Genomic DNA, 17,285 nt, shown 5'->3' on the forward strand with positions numbered 1-17,285 from the left:
TTTACCTTTATGCCTTTACCGCCCTTTGGTCCTGAAGACCCAACGTCACCACGAGGGCCCTGAAATACAACAAATAAATAATAATGAACATGAATAATCTGTCTGTGTGTGTGTGCGTTTGTGTAACACTGACTTCTCCCTTTATAATTTAACTAATAAGAACAATAATGAATATATACTGTAATATTAAAAGCTGATGTGAAATAAAAAGGATATTGAAGCATAAAAAACAATTAGAAATGTAGTGTTTTTGTGGTGCCTGCCTACTTAAATGTTATACATTCAGATTTGATATTTGATATAAAGTACGCAAACGTTTAAAAACGGGGCTGCAGAAACAAAAGCTTTTGCTGGTGGTTGATCTTTAAGAAAGAAAAAAAAACTCATAATTAATTTGCAAAATACTTCTGTTGGTTTATAAATCAGTGAATGGTTTATTTGTGATCTTCTGCTAAATGATGAACCATCCAGACTAGAGCTGTAATCGGGCCCGAAAAGGCCCGAGCCCGACAAGTACATTTTGATTGACAGCTTTTTAAACGACTGTACAAAAGGCCGTCTATCAGCAGTGATTGTTAGAGTACATGTCGGAGAACAGCGCGGACACGTGCTTCACACCTCGAGCGGGAACACGTGCCACTCGGCGGAAAAGGGAGAGAAAGAAAAAAAGAGACTGCGCCGCACGCACACAGCTCTTTTGTCTTTCATCAAGAATGAGTCATTTATACATTTTCTAACATCATTTATTCATGACTAACGGAGGCTATAGGCCACTTGGAAGTTGGAACAAAGAAATGTAATAAGTCCTCCAGAGGCCAGCCTCTGTTTCACCTCCTCAGCATCCATTTACACGCTAATTTCTTTAATTTATCACCTGACCGCTCATTTACGCGCAACCTGGAGCACAAGCCCGAGCCCGTGTAAAATGACAGAAATTAAGACCGAACCCGACCGAACCCGTCGGGTCCCGTTGGGGTCTGAGAGAGATCTTCAGCTCTAATCCAGACCTCTAAGGTCTTCTGGGGCCGGTCTACTTCCTGTCCCCACAGTCAGAACTAGTGTAGTTTAGTTTATTTGTTTCACAGAACATATAAAACTAATTACATTGAAGAAATACAAAAATACATGTGAGGGTGTGGTAGAAACCTGTAACGGCTTATATAAAAACCACAACCAAAGGACATACACAAATGTAGACGTACAAAATCAAAAATACATTTTAAAGTGCTCATGTTATTCTTTTTGGCCTTTTCCCTTTCCTTTATTGTGTTATATGTTTTTTGTAGAGCTGCAACGATTAATCGATTAATCGATTAGTTGTCAACTTTTAAATTAATCGCCAACTATTTTGATAATCGATTAGTCAGTTTGAGTAATTTTTTTAAAGACAAAAGTAAAAATTCTTTGATTCCAGCTTGTTAAATGTGAATATTGTTCTAGTTTCTTCTCTCCTCTGTGAACTGAATATCTTTGAGTTTTGGACAAAACAAGACATTGAGGACGTCATCTTGGGCGTTTGGGAAACACTGATCCACATTTTTCACCATTTTCTGACATTTTAGAGACCAAACAACTAATTGATTAATCGAGAAAATAATCAACAGATTAATCGACTATGAATAATATAAATTGTAGCCCTAGTTTTTTGTAACAGGAGAAGTTAACCCTCTCCTTGATTTCATGTTGTTTATGGAGAAGGAGAACCAGGAAATGAGTCGAGGGGGGAAATGCAACGCTGCCAAGCCACGGCTGAGCGACGTGTGGTTACATTTTTCGACAGGCGCGCGCCAGGCTACAGCATAGGGTCTGACGTAGGTCCGTGTCTCCATGTACCTAGCCATGGCGTAGATTTTAGAAGAAGCATAAATCACGCTTAAGTCTTCCACAAACCGAGGGAAAACACCGACATGTTGTTTAACCCTTGTGTTGTCTTCCCGTCGACCATGAAAAAACACTTTAGTTGTCCCTATCTCAACGTTATTGTTGCTTTTTTTGAATATATATATATTTTTTATGTTTTTGTGGGGGGTTTTCAACGTTTTGGTCGCTTTTTTCAAAATTTTTACATCTTTTTCAGATGTTTCTGTGGCTTTTTCTGACATTTTAGGCGCTTTTTTCGACATCTCATATTTCTAATATAAAAAAAACTGAAAACATAAGGACAACATAAGGGTTAACCCTGGTATCGTCTTCCCGTCGACCATGCACTTGTTGTCCTCCTTGTTGTTTGGTTTGCCGGTTTATAAAGCATAAAGTAGCCTACAAATTATCACCCAACTCTGGATTACAGCTGCTAAGCCAACGTCATAACTTATTACCACTAGCTTTACGCTTCTTTTTGGAACTGATGTTCAATAAACCTCATTTACTTGAAATGGTGCCTAATTTTTTTTTAATAAGCAGAAATTATGAATTTGCTTATCTAATAGTTAAGATCAGAGGAGCATATTTTTATGGATTATCACAGATCTATAGGGTATACATTAAGTAGTGATCATCAGTTAGCGTATGGAACCATCCATGTTATTTTTGGGGAATTTGCTTAAAAGAAACCCCTATTTCTGATATTGAATCTTTGAAAACGGGTCAAATTTGACCCGAAGACAACATGAGGGTTCACAGCATCAACAACTGGTAAAGCCCCCAAATCCCCAGCAGCCTCCTTTCCTGCGTCACTGCTCCACCTGAGAGCTGCAGGAACCACCATGACGGCAGTTTGTGGTTCCTAATCGGCAGGTGGAGGAGCCAAAAAAAAAAAAAAAAAACTCTGGGTGATTTCCAACCGACAACGATTGGATCAGCAGCTAAAGTCAATCAGCACTGCTCCCAGTAGACCACACAGACAAAACACAAACACACCAGCCCTGATAAACCGTAGGATAAAAAAAATTAGACTGTGCAATACTGTAAATACATGTTACTATTTATTCTCATACACTACCGGTCAAAAGTTTGGGGTCACTTAGAAATTTCCATTCCACTTCAGCAGTTTTCAGATTACATTATGTGCTTACATAATTGCAAAAGAGTTCTCCAATGTTTTCTCAGTTAACCTTTTAAGATGATATCAGATTATTAACCAGAATGTGCCTTTGGGCCATTGGATGAATGGTTGCTGATAATGGGCAATGTAGATATTGCATTACAGATCAGCCCCCCACTCAGATCAGCTGGTGTTCTGTCTATAATGGAGTGCAATGGAAATTTCGAAGTGACCCCAAACTTTTGACCGGTAGTGTATGTTTATTTATCTGTGTCTTGTACTCCCCCCCCCCTATCTTTTGCTGCTGCAACAGTTGGAATTTCCCCATTGTGGGATTATAAAGGATTTTGAATCTTGAATCACTCGGCGGACGGAGGTCTCGCTGACGGTTACAACTCCTGCCTCACTTCATTTGCCTCGACATATTTAGCTGTGCTGGGGTTTTTGATGCTTCCTGTGGCTCTGCATGGCAAGCTGAGAAAACTTCTCTGTTGTTTTAACTGTCTGTATGGTGTATGGGTGACTCTTGCTTGTGTAGTTTAATCTGTACTAATGTCTCGTTGATATTCTGTCTGTGTAGTATAACCTGCACTAAAATCTTGCTTCTTCTTGCTGCTCTGGTCTAAAATCATCTGGCCGAAGGACTACAGTTGAAAATTAGCCGGCTGGCTAACACTGGCACATTTACAGAAATGTTGATTAATGTGTGTTGTCCTTTATAAATAAATAAATACAAATACAAAATACAAATTTGCTTATCAGGAATAAAGAAAATGTTCATTTTTATATCACTGTCTCCGTACGGTGGAAGCCTTTTAGAGTTGCTGAGTCTGCTATCCCACCACTGTTACGTTGCCTTGTAACTTTGTCTTGAATTGCTCTAGTATAGTTTCTATTTTAACTTCTATTCTTATTCTGGAGTTTTATATACCTCTTATTCATAGGCGTAATTTACGGGGGGGGATAAACTTATCAAAACTGGCCGGAGTAATGAAGTCAAAGAGTTTAAATGCTGTGGCAAGTAAGCATTTGTTGTTAAGATGTGCATAATTCCTAAAGAAAAAAAACATCCCGAAACACGTGTGACGTTTTCAAACTGCAGAAAGTTTGTAACAATACAGCAGATTAAATCATTAATAATTATATTTACATGAATAAAGAAAAAGGCACAAATTGTTGCAAAAAAATCCCACCAGAATGCAGGGAATGAAGCGTTTGATGCTTAACATTTCCTGGGGGACGACCCAGACACCTTAATGTTTAAACAAACGTAGTCGCTAGATAGGTGGAGATCTCAACCCAACCAATGTTGAACCCAAAGTGATGCCCTTGCTTTTATTATAGCTTTCTTTTACGTTTTCTATTGATCTGTATTCATTTATGTCATTGTGCTGCTGCAACAACCACATTTTTTTTTAAATGTATCAATAAGAGAGAAAATAGGAAGAAATGACACTGATGTTTTTTCACAACTAAGTTCAGTTCAGATATGATGAATGTTTCCACCACAGGGAGGTTGAGGATGTGTTTCCTTACAGTCTCACCCGGACCTCCGACTCCTCCGCGGGGTCCCTCCATCCCGACGTCACCCTGCCGACAGCAAGACATTCACATTTTATTAAAACATCTGTTCATGATGCTGGCAAACTGCTCATATACAATGTAATATCATATATAAACTGTGATAAACTGTTATAAACTGTGATTTTGAGGGGGGGAAACATTTGCGTCGTTAATTCTTGTGTAATGAATGTAATGTTCACTAATTAAAAAAGAAAAAGTTTTTACTAATTCAGTTACCAAGACCTTAATTCTTCCTATGGCTAAAAGGTTATGAGGACAGCAAAAACATTTTGTTACATAAAAATAATTAAAACAATATATTTTGGGATATATAAGAGAGGTTTGAGACAGAACAGAATTAATGGCTGAGTGAACCAGAAGTTTATAGAAACCCTTTCATCATTCTAACGTAACTTTATTGGAAAGGTTAATGTATTTCGGACCGCTTTCATATTAAAGGTGCATCCCAGTGGATGTGTACACAGGAGTGTAAGTGTGTGTGTGTGTGTGTGTGTGTGTGTGTGTGTGTTTACCTTCAGACCAAACTCTCCTTTCTCGCCTGGGTCTCCTATAAGTCCAGGTTCTCCCTGTTGACGAGAAAAGATTCAGTTACTTAGTTACTTCATAAGTACTCTGAGAAAATGTTTACTTATTATCTTTTATTTTGAGTCCTGACAAGTTAATGTCATCTAGAATCTATAAAGCTCAACATTACAGTAAAAGGATTTTTTTTTTACAGCAACATCTTGCTTTGGTGTTCTGTTTAAAGCTTTAGTGTGTAACTTTTTGATATTAATAACGGTCCGTTACATTCAAGCCGTTGCCAAATGAGTTTCTACAAAGCTAATTAAGACTATCAGCTCCACACAGCTCTCTCTGTGTTTCTCAGTATGGCTATGTTCAGAAGATTGTGGCGTCCGGCGACGTTCGTGCACAGAAACTCGAGTGAAGATAATGACCTCTTCTGAAGAGTCCATCATGTTTTTTTTTAATCCTCCGTGTCCTCCTTGGCTACTAGCAACTGTGTGAAGGAGGGGGGGGGGGGGGGGTGCTGCGCGATCACGGAAGGCTTGTATCATGTGATCGCGCCGACAGTTTTGTTGTCATTACTTAGAATTCCTCATAGGGAGACAGAAACTACGCACTATAGCTTTAAAACTTTACAAACCCTGTGTGACTCGTCAGACGTCCGCTGTGGGACGCTCAGTGAACTGGTTTTGAACTCACCATGGCTCCAGAGAAACCAGAAGCTCCGTCGTCTCCTTCGGGTCCGGCGTCGCCCTGTAAAAGTAGAGGCCAAGGGTCAAAACCGCAAATCAACAAACAGGAACACAAAATATGAAGTGCTTTGTTATTGTTTGTCACTCAAAAGAGACAAGGAGAGTTCTTGCTTTTGGTATGTACGTATGTTCACTAATACATTTTCAATACGTCCTAGGACTGCAGGATAAGAGGAAAATATGGGATAACGTTGTTGAATATCGCGATAACGACATTACTTAACAGATATTAAAGTGTACTCTGTTCTGCCTTTCTGCTGCTTTCAGTAAACCGCTAAAATACAAACAATTTGCTTGTTGAATAAAAAAATAAAGCTTTTACTTTCAACTTTTCAACAGGTTTTGAATTAAACATTGAACTGAAGTCAAACTGCAATAAAAAAGAATGAAAGTTACATTTTAAAGTGCAGTTTTCTACATATACTCTCTTTCAACTAACTCAAAAAATCTCAAGAGTGAAATACCTTTCGTGATATTTATCATGTAAGTTGACATCGCAATGACGATTAAAAAAACAATATATTGTGCACGCCTAATACATCCTAAACTCCTTTAAAGTCTGGAGAAGTTCATATTATTCCAAATATTCAGTTCAAATCTGTAGAAGAAGACAAAACGTATCAGCAGTAAATACATGCAAACTAAAAACTTTTCACATTTACTGTACTTGTTTTTACTTCTTTGAATCAAAGTATTGTTGTGGCGTCTCAGAGTATAAAAAGAGTAAATTGGGGATTTTCTTTTTTACCTGCTCCTCTTACTTTTACTTTTACTTTTAATGAACTTACTTAAAAATAAACTACAAAACCAAAACTAAAACTTCTGTTTCCTTGTTTGGCTTTAAGGTCCTTTCTAAGTATCTCTGCAGCTTTAGTTTAATTTTCATTCAGTTTGTTCCTACATCCAATTTTACTTTTACTTTGCTGATGTCAATGTTAGTGCAGGTGTATCTATCGGTATAGATCAGCATGCGTAGTAGTTAAGGGTGTCACGATTTCGCTTTTAATTCAAAATTAAGTCACAATCTCAAACTTTGAATTAAAAAAATGGAATCGTCGATGCTGTCACGTCCGGTCGGCTTGCCGAGCGGAAAAAAACACACACGTGTTGAAGTGCTGTGAGTCAACCTCCTCTAACTTAGCTACAGCCAGTCAAAAGATAGCACGGCAACTGCAGATGCAGGAGACCCATCGACAGAACTTGAGCCCCCTCCTCTTTCACTGAAGTCGCCGGTGTGGAAGTATTTTGGATTTCCAGTGAGTTATGTCGACAAAAAAACCAGTTTGCAAGCTCTGCTATGTGCGTGTACCATATAAAAAGTAGTTATCTGTGTGGTATATGTTCAACTGTTCGGAAATAGTTTGTTAAGACATTTAATTGTTCAGAGAAGACTATGGACATGGCTGTTTATTGTTTTTTGTTTGTTTTGTTTTGAACTTGAATGTCATCTTCTGTGAAGAAGACTGCAGTTAGGGACCGTTCGGTATTTATGGAATGGACCACCGGAGGAAAATAGGGGAGGGTCATGTCTTTTTATATTTTGCTGAGGGGAGGGTCATCCAACATTTTTTAGTCTGGGTGGGGGGGGTCACCCAACTTTTTTATTCATGAAAAGAGCAAAATTTCAAAGTGGCTTGTTTGGTGCATATTTATCCATGTAGCTCTCAGTCTCGGCCCCCTACCAGATGGTCTGACCCCATACGCGGAGTTTGCTGGGGGGGGCAGGAGGAGCACTGCCCCCTGGTGGCTCAAACAGGTAATTGCATTGTTTAAAAAAATAGAATAATTACATCTGGCATGACCAGATATTAAATAAATATCTTAAATAACACAAAACAACTAAATGGTGATAGGTAATACATCAGAGTTCATATACTGTTTTAGTAAAAAAAATATTACCTGGCTGATGATGGGAGCAGCAGGACGCAAAAAACGAAAGTTACTGTTGCACTAGTCTGGACATCTTGCCGTGCCAACGTTGCAATAAAGGTTTCCTAAATGCCATGTATATAAATGTGATGTCAGCTTACTAATTGATGGCGGGTTTTGTGTAGATTTGGACTTTTATACGTTTATTCCACTTTGTTTAAACGGCGAAGTGGAGAGGCCTCGTTCACCTGTTTGGAGCTGGCTGGTGAATGTGACGCTCGTATCGGCCTTGCTGGATACACCGTGACCCTTTTTGTGGATCTCCTGATCGCTGTGGATTACTTTTTTTCGTGTCATTGGATTACGGCAAAATGCGGATCTTTTTTCTCAACGTGTCTTAACGTTTTATGGTGTGACTGCGCTTGGTTTCTGCGTTTGGAGAGGCATCTCAACAGACTGTAGGTCCAACACTGTTTGTTCAATGTTACATTTTAGTTGAATTTAAGCGTCTGTCTATTGCGTTCCAAAACAGCCGTGCCGCGATTGGATTTCATAAGGGCGAATTGTTAAATTGTTACAATGTAACTTAAAAATTTAAAAAAATAAACATATGTGTTTTGGAATATAATGTTCAGCTTCGGCAGCTTTACCTACGTGCTAAAATATACAATGACGAAGCCTAGTGACGAGTCCATAGCAACCAGTGTTGAACTGGTTATATCCCAGCGTCCTTTGCTGAATGGTCTCAATGTTTTATTGTTTTATTTCATATGAATACTAGTTTACTAGAGGAGTAACTTAGTATCTGAAGTAATGCAGTAATGCAGGAAGTGTGCATCTAGTTTCCATGCTTATTGTGTTTCCACAACAATGTTAGTGAGTAAATCTACTGAAATGGCCCCCACACCATAACAGAGGAGTGGGATGTGTAAGATGAGAAAGCAGAGGTTAACTCATGTATGTCATAGCTGTAAAAATCAAATGGTGTCTGTGCTTCTTTGTTAAGTGCAAACTTGCATGCAAGGGGAGGGTCATTCCTTTTTTTCAAATCATTTTGGAGGGTCATAGGAAAATTATTACTGACGAGGGGAGGGTCACGGTTTTTTAGGTTAGAGGCCACAAAACTCCCCCGGTGGCCCCTTAGTTAAATAAAGAACAGTCCCTTACAAAAGAGAAACTAGATGGCAGGTTATAGATATAAGTTATTGTTACATTATATTGTTAATACATTTTAAATTTGACAATGTAGTGTGGTACATTGCGAACAAAGGTCAGATTTTATATTGCATAACAGTCTAGTCTAAAAATGGCATAGCAACCTGTGCTTTAAAAAAAAAAATATATATATAAGAAGCGAATCGAACCGTGACCTTAGAATCGAAAATGTAATCGAATCGAGGATTTGGAGAATCGTGACACCCCTAGTAGTAGTAAGTAACAGCGTTGCTGTAACACCATTTACTTACCACTGGTCCCGTGTCTCCTCCTTTTCCCCAAACCCCTTTGGTTCCTTTATAACCCTAAAAAAACAATAATCACAAATCACAGTATCCGCAGCAGCAGCAGCAGCTGGACACACAGCTGTAATTTGATTCTTATGTTATTTAAGGTTTCCAGATGATTAAAAAACATGCAGTGATGATGTTTTAGACTCTCACCTCTCTGCCCTGAACTCCTGGCTCACCAGTTTTACCCTGCAGACCTCTGGATCCCTGACAGGAAATAGAAAAAGAATAACGGATACAGATTGAGTAAAAGATAACAAACGCATGCATTTATTGCTTGATTCCGTGTGTGCGCATGCAGTTGAACTATAACTATGTTTCAAATCGAATGCACTTATAAACTGAAAGTTACACCAGAGATTCTCAGATAGAAACATATTGGGCAGCAACTGAAAAAACGCAATCCCCCCCACAGTTTGTACCTCGACCTCGGGACTTCTAAAATAAGTTGATTGGATGACCTCAATGACCTGTTGTGCTCACCAAGGGTAAAAATCTCGGCCAAATATTCCGAGGCCTTAAATACAAACATTAAGATCTTAAAAGGGATTCTAAAACGCACCGGGAGCCAATGGAGAGTGTAAAGAATGGGGGCAATGTATTTAATGATATATAATATATATAATAACTAAAAAGGGAGCAGCAGCTTTTTTTCTTAGTCTTACTTTCAGGCTTTCTCATATTTATTCTCAGTAGAAAATCAGTCTATATGTAATAAGACTATTTTTGATGGTCAGTAGTGACAACTTAAAAGAATGAGGTGCCCACACTCTGCTAATTCTCCAATACGTTTATTGTGCTGCAACGTTTCGACCCAGCAGGGGTGTATCCAGCCCCTTTTTGCCCTGCACCTCACCGGTGGGGATGTGCACACTACCACTACTGCAGTAATGACAGCTTCATTAGGCAAATTAAAGATAACTGTCAGAAGAACTGGATGAATGCAGCGCCTAATGGGCAAAAGAAATTTGGTGCATGAGATGAGCAGGATGGAGCAGGATAAAACAGCAGTGTGTCCTGAGAATAAAGTGGCGATGATGGGATGAAATGAGTCGGTACCTTTGGTCCTGCGAAGCCAGCGAATCCAGGCTGTCCGGGTTCACAGTCGCACTCCGTCGGCCCCTCCTCCCCAAGCGCTGCGTTGACCCCAGACTCCTCCTCTGAGGAGTCGGTGTCTGGTCCTGCTGGAGGATACTCATATGGGACCTGAAACACGGCAATATCACACCACGGGGAGCGTGAACATACACACTGTGGACTGTCTGCTGGCTGAAGTTATAATATGCATTTTTTTCTGATAATGTTGAGACCCACAAGGGCTTTTTAAATCTCCTTAACGTGTGATGATTTTGGTAATCTTTGGTCTTGCTTTGCCAGACCTTCCTTCACAGCGCTGCGGAGGAGGGTCTGGCTAGTCCACACAGCATTTCGGGATGGGAGAGAAACGTGCTCTAGTTTATTGGCATTTCTTTAGACCAATCACAAACGTCACAGACGGCGCTAAGCACAGTACGGAGCCACAGTGCCTCTGCAAAATAGCCTCGGGAAGGAACTTGTTTTGGTGGAACGTGTACGTTCAAAGGTAGTTTTAGTCGTGCAACAGAAAACTCAGATTGGACAGATAGTCTAGCTATCTGTCTGGATTTACCCTGCAGAGATCTGAGGAGCAGTTAACCATAGTCCTCACAAATCCACCAGAGGTTAGAATTCCAACACAAAGGCAGTGTTAGGTAAAGGAAATCCGGCCGAAAAGGACATCTGGCGAAATTTCTGGCAGCAACGGGGCAATCCCGGAATTGAAGGGAATAGACTAGGTGATATTAGGGCTGCAACTATCCATTTTTTTCATTGTTGATTATTTTCTGGATTAATCAAATCGTTTTTTGGCTATGAAATGTTAAGACCTCCTGCCCTCAGCGGTCATACCTGCATGGTCTCTGTGTCTTCTTTGGCGTAGTGGGACTCGGCAGTGGTGGCGTAGGGGAAGGCATCCTCGGTCATCATGGTGACCTGCGTGGGTTCAGGGCCGTACGGGTCGTAATCCCCCTCCTCGGGTCGCTGGTCCTCGTCGTAGCTGTGAGTTGGTTCAGGTGGATACTCTGATGGCACAGAGGAGACATTTTAGACTTAGTTCCGGGACTTAATGGTGCATTTGTTTTACAGTTAGTGGTCCTTTTTTAGTTTGAAGGTCTACCAACGATTAGGTGGGCTTTTTGTTTGGACCAATTCGCAAGTATGGCCGACAGAAGAATAGCAAAAGGTTCAATAAATAAATAAATCTGTAAATAAATACAGGAATAAATAAGAAGGGAAATAAATAAAAGAATAAATAAATGCAGAGGTTAGGACCTGATTAACGAACAAAAATACAGGAACAGATGTTTCCATAAAAAACGATGTAAATCAGACCCAATTCTATTGGCGGAGCAATATGTGAGTGGCTCGTTGGTCTAGGGGTATGATTCTCGCTTCGGGTGCGAGAGGTCCCGGGTTCAAATCCCGGACGAGCCCTTACTTTGAAAGACAATCTCACACACTTACAAAACTCAACCATGAATGAAAACTGATGGCAATAAACAGTTCTGCATTATGGATGCTGGTCAAACCTATATAGGAGTACTTTGTCTTAGTGTTTGATGGAGTTCTTTTATGTATGTATTTAATCATTAATTATTACTGTATGTACTTATATTTGTATTTATTGATTGATTGTTCAGTCATTTTCCGTCAGATAAGAATAAAAAGTAAAGCCTCGTTACAGCTGTCCTTTCCAGGCGCAACCAACTGCAGAAGCCAGACTGATCTCACTAAGTGGCGTATGTATGACACGCCAATTCATATACCATTTTGGCGTGTTATCACCAATATATTTTTTTTACACGCATGTGACGTTCTCGCGATAGCACGGCGCGTTCTTGTGATAACACGCCACGTGTATGTTTACATCCGCTGTATACAGCGTAGACATACACGCGGATAGCTCAAAATGCGTACAGATAAAACGCCATTTGGCTTTAGGAAAAGTGGCGTGTATGTTTACGCAAAGTCATGATGTCATGTTGCAGAAGCAATGGTGATGTTTACCTGCGCTGCTCTTTGCCTGTCTGCTCTGCGCCGTACCTCGCGGTAGGGCTAGGCAATATGTCGATATTATATTGATATCGTGATATGAGACTGGATATAGTCTTAGATTTTGGATATCGTAATATCGTGAAATGAAGTGTTATCTGTCCCTGGTTTTAAATATGTAGCCTTTAAAACCAGGGACATCTCCTATCACAATATCAATAAAATATCGATATATTGCCGAGCCTTAGGTAGACATAAATGCCAGCACAAATACAAATGATCTGTGATATGTGATGGGTGGAAGTCTTGCTAAACATGTCGTAATTTGTACAACTACAGTAAAAGTGATTTAATTTTTTGAACTTACCAGACTGTTCTAGCTTTTCTATTATTTGCCTTTACCCACTTAGTCATTATATACACATTAATGATGATCATTTATCAAAAATCTCATTGTGTAAATATTTTTTGTAAGCACCAATTGTCAACCTACAATATCGCCGCAATATCGATATTGAGGTATTTGGTCAAAAATGTCGTGATATTTGATTTTTTCCCATATTGCCCAGCTCTACCTTGCGGTTTTACCGCGGATCATGTATAGCTGACTTTGGGGTCCCTGTACTCACCTGGTTGAGGAGAGGCTGAGGTTTCGAAGTGGTCGACCATGGAGCCTTCATAGGTGTGTACCTCACCTGGACAGACATGTGAAACATGATAAGTCAGACCTGATTTTACTGTATGGCATTGAACAGCAAGTGGCTCGTTGGTCTAGGGGTATGATTCTCGCTTTGGGTGCGAGAGGTCCCGGGTTCAAATCCCGGACGAGCCCTCTCTTTATGACAAAAAAGTTTCATAGATATTACTTTTACAACTATAATATGGAAATTAAAACTTGCAAAATGTACAACAATGTGTAAGTGGAAAGTAGAGAATAACAAAAGAAATGCAATGCAACAATCACAAAAAAAAAACAATCAGACTCAGTAAGAAAAGTTAAAATAAACCTGTAAATTCTGGTAGATTATGATGATTTCAGACATTTTCTAGACCACACAGTTATTGTTCCATCCCTAACACAAACATTGTTATTCACCTCTCTCTTACAACAAAAAAAATCTAGTTTTGCGGTTCCTAATTGTTTTTTCCTTTGTTGTTCGGTGAAGCAGCAATAAACAGTCACTTTATAAGCTGTTAATGATAAATCACAGCAGTGTGTGGCAGCTCTAACCTGAGTGGTATCCAGAATATTCATCCTGGCAGAGAGAAGAGACGACACAGAGCAAGAACACAAGCAGCCCTGAGAGGAGAGACGCCTGCAGGGGGAAAAACACATTTACTCATTTAATACCATCTACCAACTTTATGAAAACCAGAACAGCATCAAAGCAGATACTCTGGAACAGTTATCTGACCTGTTTTGGATATTTGGCAGATAACCAGTAAATGTGGCTCCTGATTTTCGATCACTGACTGACCTGAAGATGATAACAATTTAGACTTACTGAGAGGTGTGTAGAAACACCTGGACAGACACATGCATTAAAGTGGCAGTTTGGATGTTTTAAAGTGGGGTTGTATGAGGTACTTATCCATAGTCAGTGTATTACCTACAGTAGATGGCCGTTAGACAGCCCTTACGGATGGGGAACTGAAGCCGCTATATGCATCTAAGCTCTCTTCAAAGCCACCAGACTCCTTTGACAAAAACCTATACCACAGAATACGGGAGTTGCTGCTCTGCTGCTGCCTTGTTCGGCTAGTTTGTGTGATTTGTGTGATCGAGGCAGCGGTAGAGCAGCAACTCCCGTGTTCTGCGAGGTATAATGACATCTTTGTCAAAAGGAGTCTGGTGGCTTTGAAGAGAGCAGAGATAACGGCTTCAGTTCTCTGTCGTAAAGGTCCCTAAAATGCGTTTAGCTGCTGCCCCCATCCACAGCAGGACATTGCTTAGCTTTCGTGTCGGTACTCCTGCCTGCTTCTCCAAACTGGGGGCATGCCGACCGCCATCAATGCTGTAGCTAACACACTTACTGTGGAGAATTAGCACAAACAACCACACTTCAAAACAGCTGAACTAGCCCTTTCACTACAGCATGTCACAACTGATTCTGTGAAGTGTAAAACACATGGCTCGTTGGTCTAGGGGTATGATTCTCGCTTAGGGTGCGAGAGGTCCCGGGTTCAAATCCCGGACGAGCCCTCTCTTTGGGACAAGAAATCTTAAAGACAAACATATTATGGATGTTTAACTTGCTGTATACAAAACAGCATTTGTTTGTGGACAACCCAGCGCCCAAACCATGATTCGTGTCGATGATTGCAGCTTTAGGTGCAGCCATGATGAATCAGGCTAAAACATGTGGTCTTCTCTCATAAACAGGCGCCATGACTCTGCCGTCTCAGGGAGGATCAGAAAAGTCTTTAAGTTGACAACATTTATAAAGGGTCACCGTGCGGCTGCTGAGAGTTTGTCCTGCTCAGATGAGACTCTGCTGGTGTTTGGGTGAGACTCAAACAGACTGAGAGGTTTCTTTGTCCGAGTGAAAACCGCTGAGTTCTTCTCAGACTCATCTGACATTCCTTTAACTTCACTCGGAGCCTGAACGCCACCCGTGGAAAAAAACCCTAAACATTTAACCGTGCTGGAGAAGCTGAACAAAGGACCAATAAACTGAAGGGGATCATATTTTCACAATAATCACAATGTCCTCGTGTGCTTTGTGAAATCTCCGTTTGAGCTTGTGAGAAATTAGATTTTGGAAAAGGACATTATGTAAGCTGAAATATTTAAACTCTCAAAACTTCAAATCAACTATACATGACTCTGTTTAAAACTTTAACTTTAATTATCCATTTAGTTCAAAGTAGAGCGGTAAAGTCATTAGTTGACAGTCATGGCTGGCAATTTTTTATATTTTCAACAAATTCCATGATGAGACCAATGCTGACACTTTGTTTTCTTTCAAAAGAAATCTAAGTTTTTCTTTTTTCGATTCAGTAGAAATGCAGCAAAGAGTAGAGGCAATGTATGGTTTTGTTAGACAATGAGACAATAAACAGAAAAGGTGGCAAGAATACAAAAATGAACAGTGTTTAACTTGATCTCCAGGGTGTATGCTGGTAGCAGAAAGATATAATAACATTATTTTAAGATCAAATATAAAAGCATGTTTTTGCACAAGTAAAATTGGTGAGTTACAGCCAGATTCTTTATGAGAGCCAGTTCAGTATTACACTATACTGCAAGTCAACATGATTTCTTTTTGTTGCCAAATTTCAAGACGTTTTATCCTAAAACACTCTTCCTGCCACCAGTGTTTCTGTGTTTGCTGTACAGTATGATGCTGTAAATTAACACCCACTACAGGTTAGTTTCGGCATCCAAAATCAACTGTAATGGGAGTATTAGGCAAAACATGTTGCAAAAACACTAATAATCCTGACCTGCAGGACCTCTGGGACAGGGAGGTGAGACACTCCCTACATTCGCTGCATGTTCTTTCATACTTAACATCTTCTCACGGGTTTTTGTGGTTAGTTTCATGCAACATTGCTACTGTAAAATGCCACATCTTTTGACATTTCAGGGTGTTTTGTTTCCTTATTTCCTTTTGGGCCTCAAATGTAATTATTTTCACACGGATTGTACTTTACTTCACTAAATAAAAATGCCAGTATGCACTTTCAGGGGAATTACAAAACCATACATATATCCTGTAAAAGATCTTCAAGAGAAAAATGCCACAGGGAGTCAAGTGACAAAATACAATCTGTCATCATTAACCACAATGGAAAATGATCCACAGAAATGCCCTCTCAGCAGAACTCGCACACAAAGCCAGACAGACCTTCATTGTTTCACACCAACTTTTGACATTTCAGGGTGTTTCATTTCTTTATTTCATTTTGGGACTCAAATGTATTTATTTTCACACGGATTGTACTTTACTTCACTAAATAAAAATGCCTCGCTTGAGTCTGGCCGGTATGCACTTTCAGGGGAAATACAAATCCATACATATAACCTGTAAAAGATCGGGCTTTGGTATGACGCACCTATCAAGAGAAAAATGCCACAGGCAGTCGAGTGACGAAATACAATCTGTCGGAAAATGATCCACAGAATGCCCTCTCAGACTCCCACACAAAGCCAGACAGACCTTGATTGTTTCACACCAACTGACCTTTTGATTTCTCAGCACACTTGAATGTGAAGCATGACGCTGAGTAAGTTCCTCTGTTGTATGAAGAAAAGGCTATGCAGATAGCAGAAATGAATAATAAAATATTATTTTTAAGGGCAAATACAAACATGTTTAAATAAAGTTTTTGCACAAATAACTGCTGGGTTTCAGCTAGATTCTCTCTGCAGGTCAGTTCAGTACGACACAAGTTTGGTTTATCAACAACAGGCTTTTTTCCCCCCCCCAACACATAGGGTCAGGGAAGTGTAAGGATAAAGTATATTTGTTGGAATTATGTCAATGAGTTTTCCAGGCTGTGAAACCTCTGATCTTGCTCCTGGAGAAACAAACTAAATCGAACAAAAGAGACCGCAAATCTGCTAATATTTAAATGTGGAAAGGAAGAACTCACTTATTACAATTTATTTTAAAAATGCTGATTTTAAAGCCTGGTATTTTGACACTTGTAAGGGCTTGTTGACACCCTGGGAAGCAGGCAATTCAGACTAAAGTTGGAAAAACCAACCCTTTGCTGGATCACTTTTACACTCAAATGTCCAGCTACTGTTTGTCCCGTTTAAAAGCTGCTGAACCTGGACAGTTTCTTTGCTCTACAAGGTGTCCCATTGCTGTAACCAACCATGTTGCAACGGCTCTGTCCAATTACAGTTACTGTACACAATTTTCTTTCCATTAACCCCCAAAAAAATCATTTTAATTTAATCCCGGATGACTCAAATCAACTATTATTCCACCGCTGCTCCCATCAGGGGGCTAAAACAGACACCAAACCTTCAGGGCCCCCGGCCAAACCCAGACCGTCCTCTCT

The 17,285-nt window shown here is 39.9% G+C and overlaps 1 protein-coding gene, 1 long non-coding RNA gene and 3 other non-coding genes across 6 annotated transcripts in view; 3 read left to right on the plus strand and 2 right to left on the minus strand.

The window, feature by feature from the left end:
* The window catches only part of zgc:113232 (uncharacterized protein LOC541546 homolog), a 44,809-nt gene that overhangs the window by 25,346 nt on the left and 2,178 nt on the right, over positions 1-17,285 (minus strand). Inside the window, exons 2-12 of one of the 2 annotated variants that reach the window (XM_036006189.1) lie at positions 13,685-13,794; positions 13,501-13,585; positions 12,899-12,964; positions 11,127-11,299; positions 10,260-10,406; positions 9,354-9,407; positions 9,162-9,215; positions 5,774-5,827; positions 5,080-5,133; positions 4,520-4,573; positions 6-59 (exon numbers count right to left, since the gene is read on the minus strand). In XM_036006189.1, the coding sequence (XP_035862082.1) occupies positions 6-59; positions 4,520-4,573; positions 5,080-5,133; positions 5,774-5,827; positions 9,162-9,215; positions 9,354-9,407; positions 10,260-10,406; positions 11,127-11,299; positions 12,899-12,938 (684 nt within the window). In that variant the 5' untranslated portion in view covers positions 12,939-12,964; positions 13,501-13,585; positions 13,685-13,794. The remainder of the gene's footprint in view (positions 1-5; positions 60-4,519; positions 4,574-5,079; positions 5,134-5,773; positions 5,828-9,161; positions 9,216-9,353; positions 9,408-10,259; positions 10,407-11,126; positions 11,300-12,898; positions 12,965-13,500; positions 13,586-13,684; positions 13,795-17,285) is intronic. The other variant, XM_031319123.2, reaches the window with a different exon arrangement.
* Positions 11,640-11,711, plus strand: trnap-cgg. Its single transcript has one exon. It is a non-coding gene; the product is annotated as a tRNA-Pro (tRNA).
* On the plus strand, positions 13,030-13,101 carry trnap-ugg. The gene has a single exon. It is a non-coding gene; the product is annotated as a tRNA-Pro (tRNA).
* LOC118496059 lies at positions 14,370-17,282 on the minus strand. The gene is made up of 3 exons (XR_004898531.1): positions 17,130-17,282; positions 14,821-14,822; positions 14,370-14,380 (listed from the first exon to the last, which is right to left on the minus strand). It is a non-coding gene; the product is annotated as an uncharacterized LOC118496059 (long non-coding RNA).
* On the plus strand, positions 14,401-14,472 carry trnap-agg. Its single transcript has one exon. It is a non-coding gene; the product is annotated as a tRNA-Pro (tRNA).

This window comes from Sander lucioperca, chromosome 10 (genome assembly GCF_008315115.2).
Source record: "Sander lucioperca isolate FBNREF2018 chromosome 10, SLUC_FBN_1.2, whole genome shotgun sequence".
Taxonomy (NCBI): Eukaryota; Metazoa; Chordata; class Actinopteri; order Perciformes; family Percidae; genus Sander; species Sander lucioperca.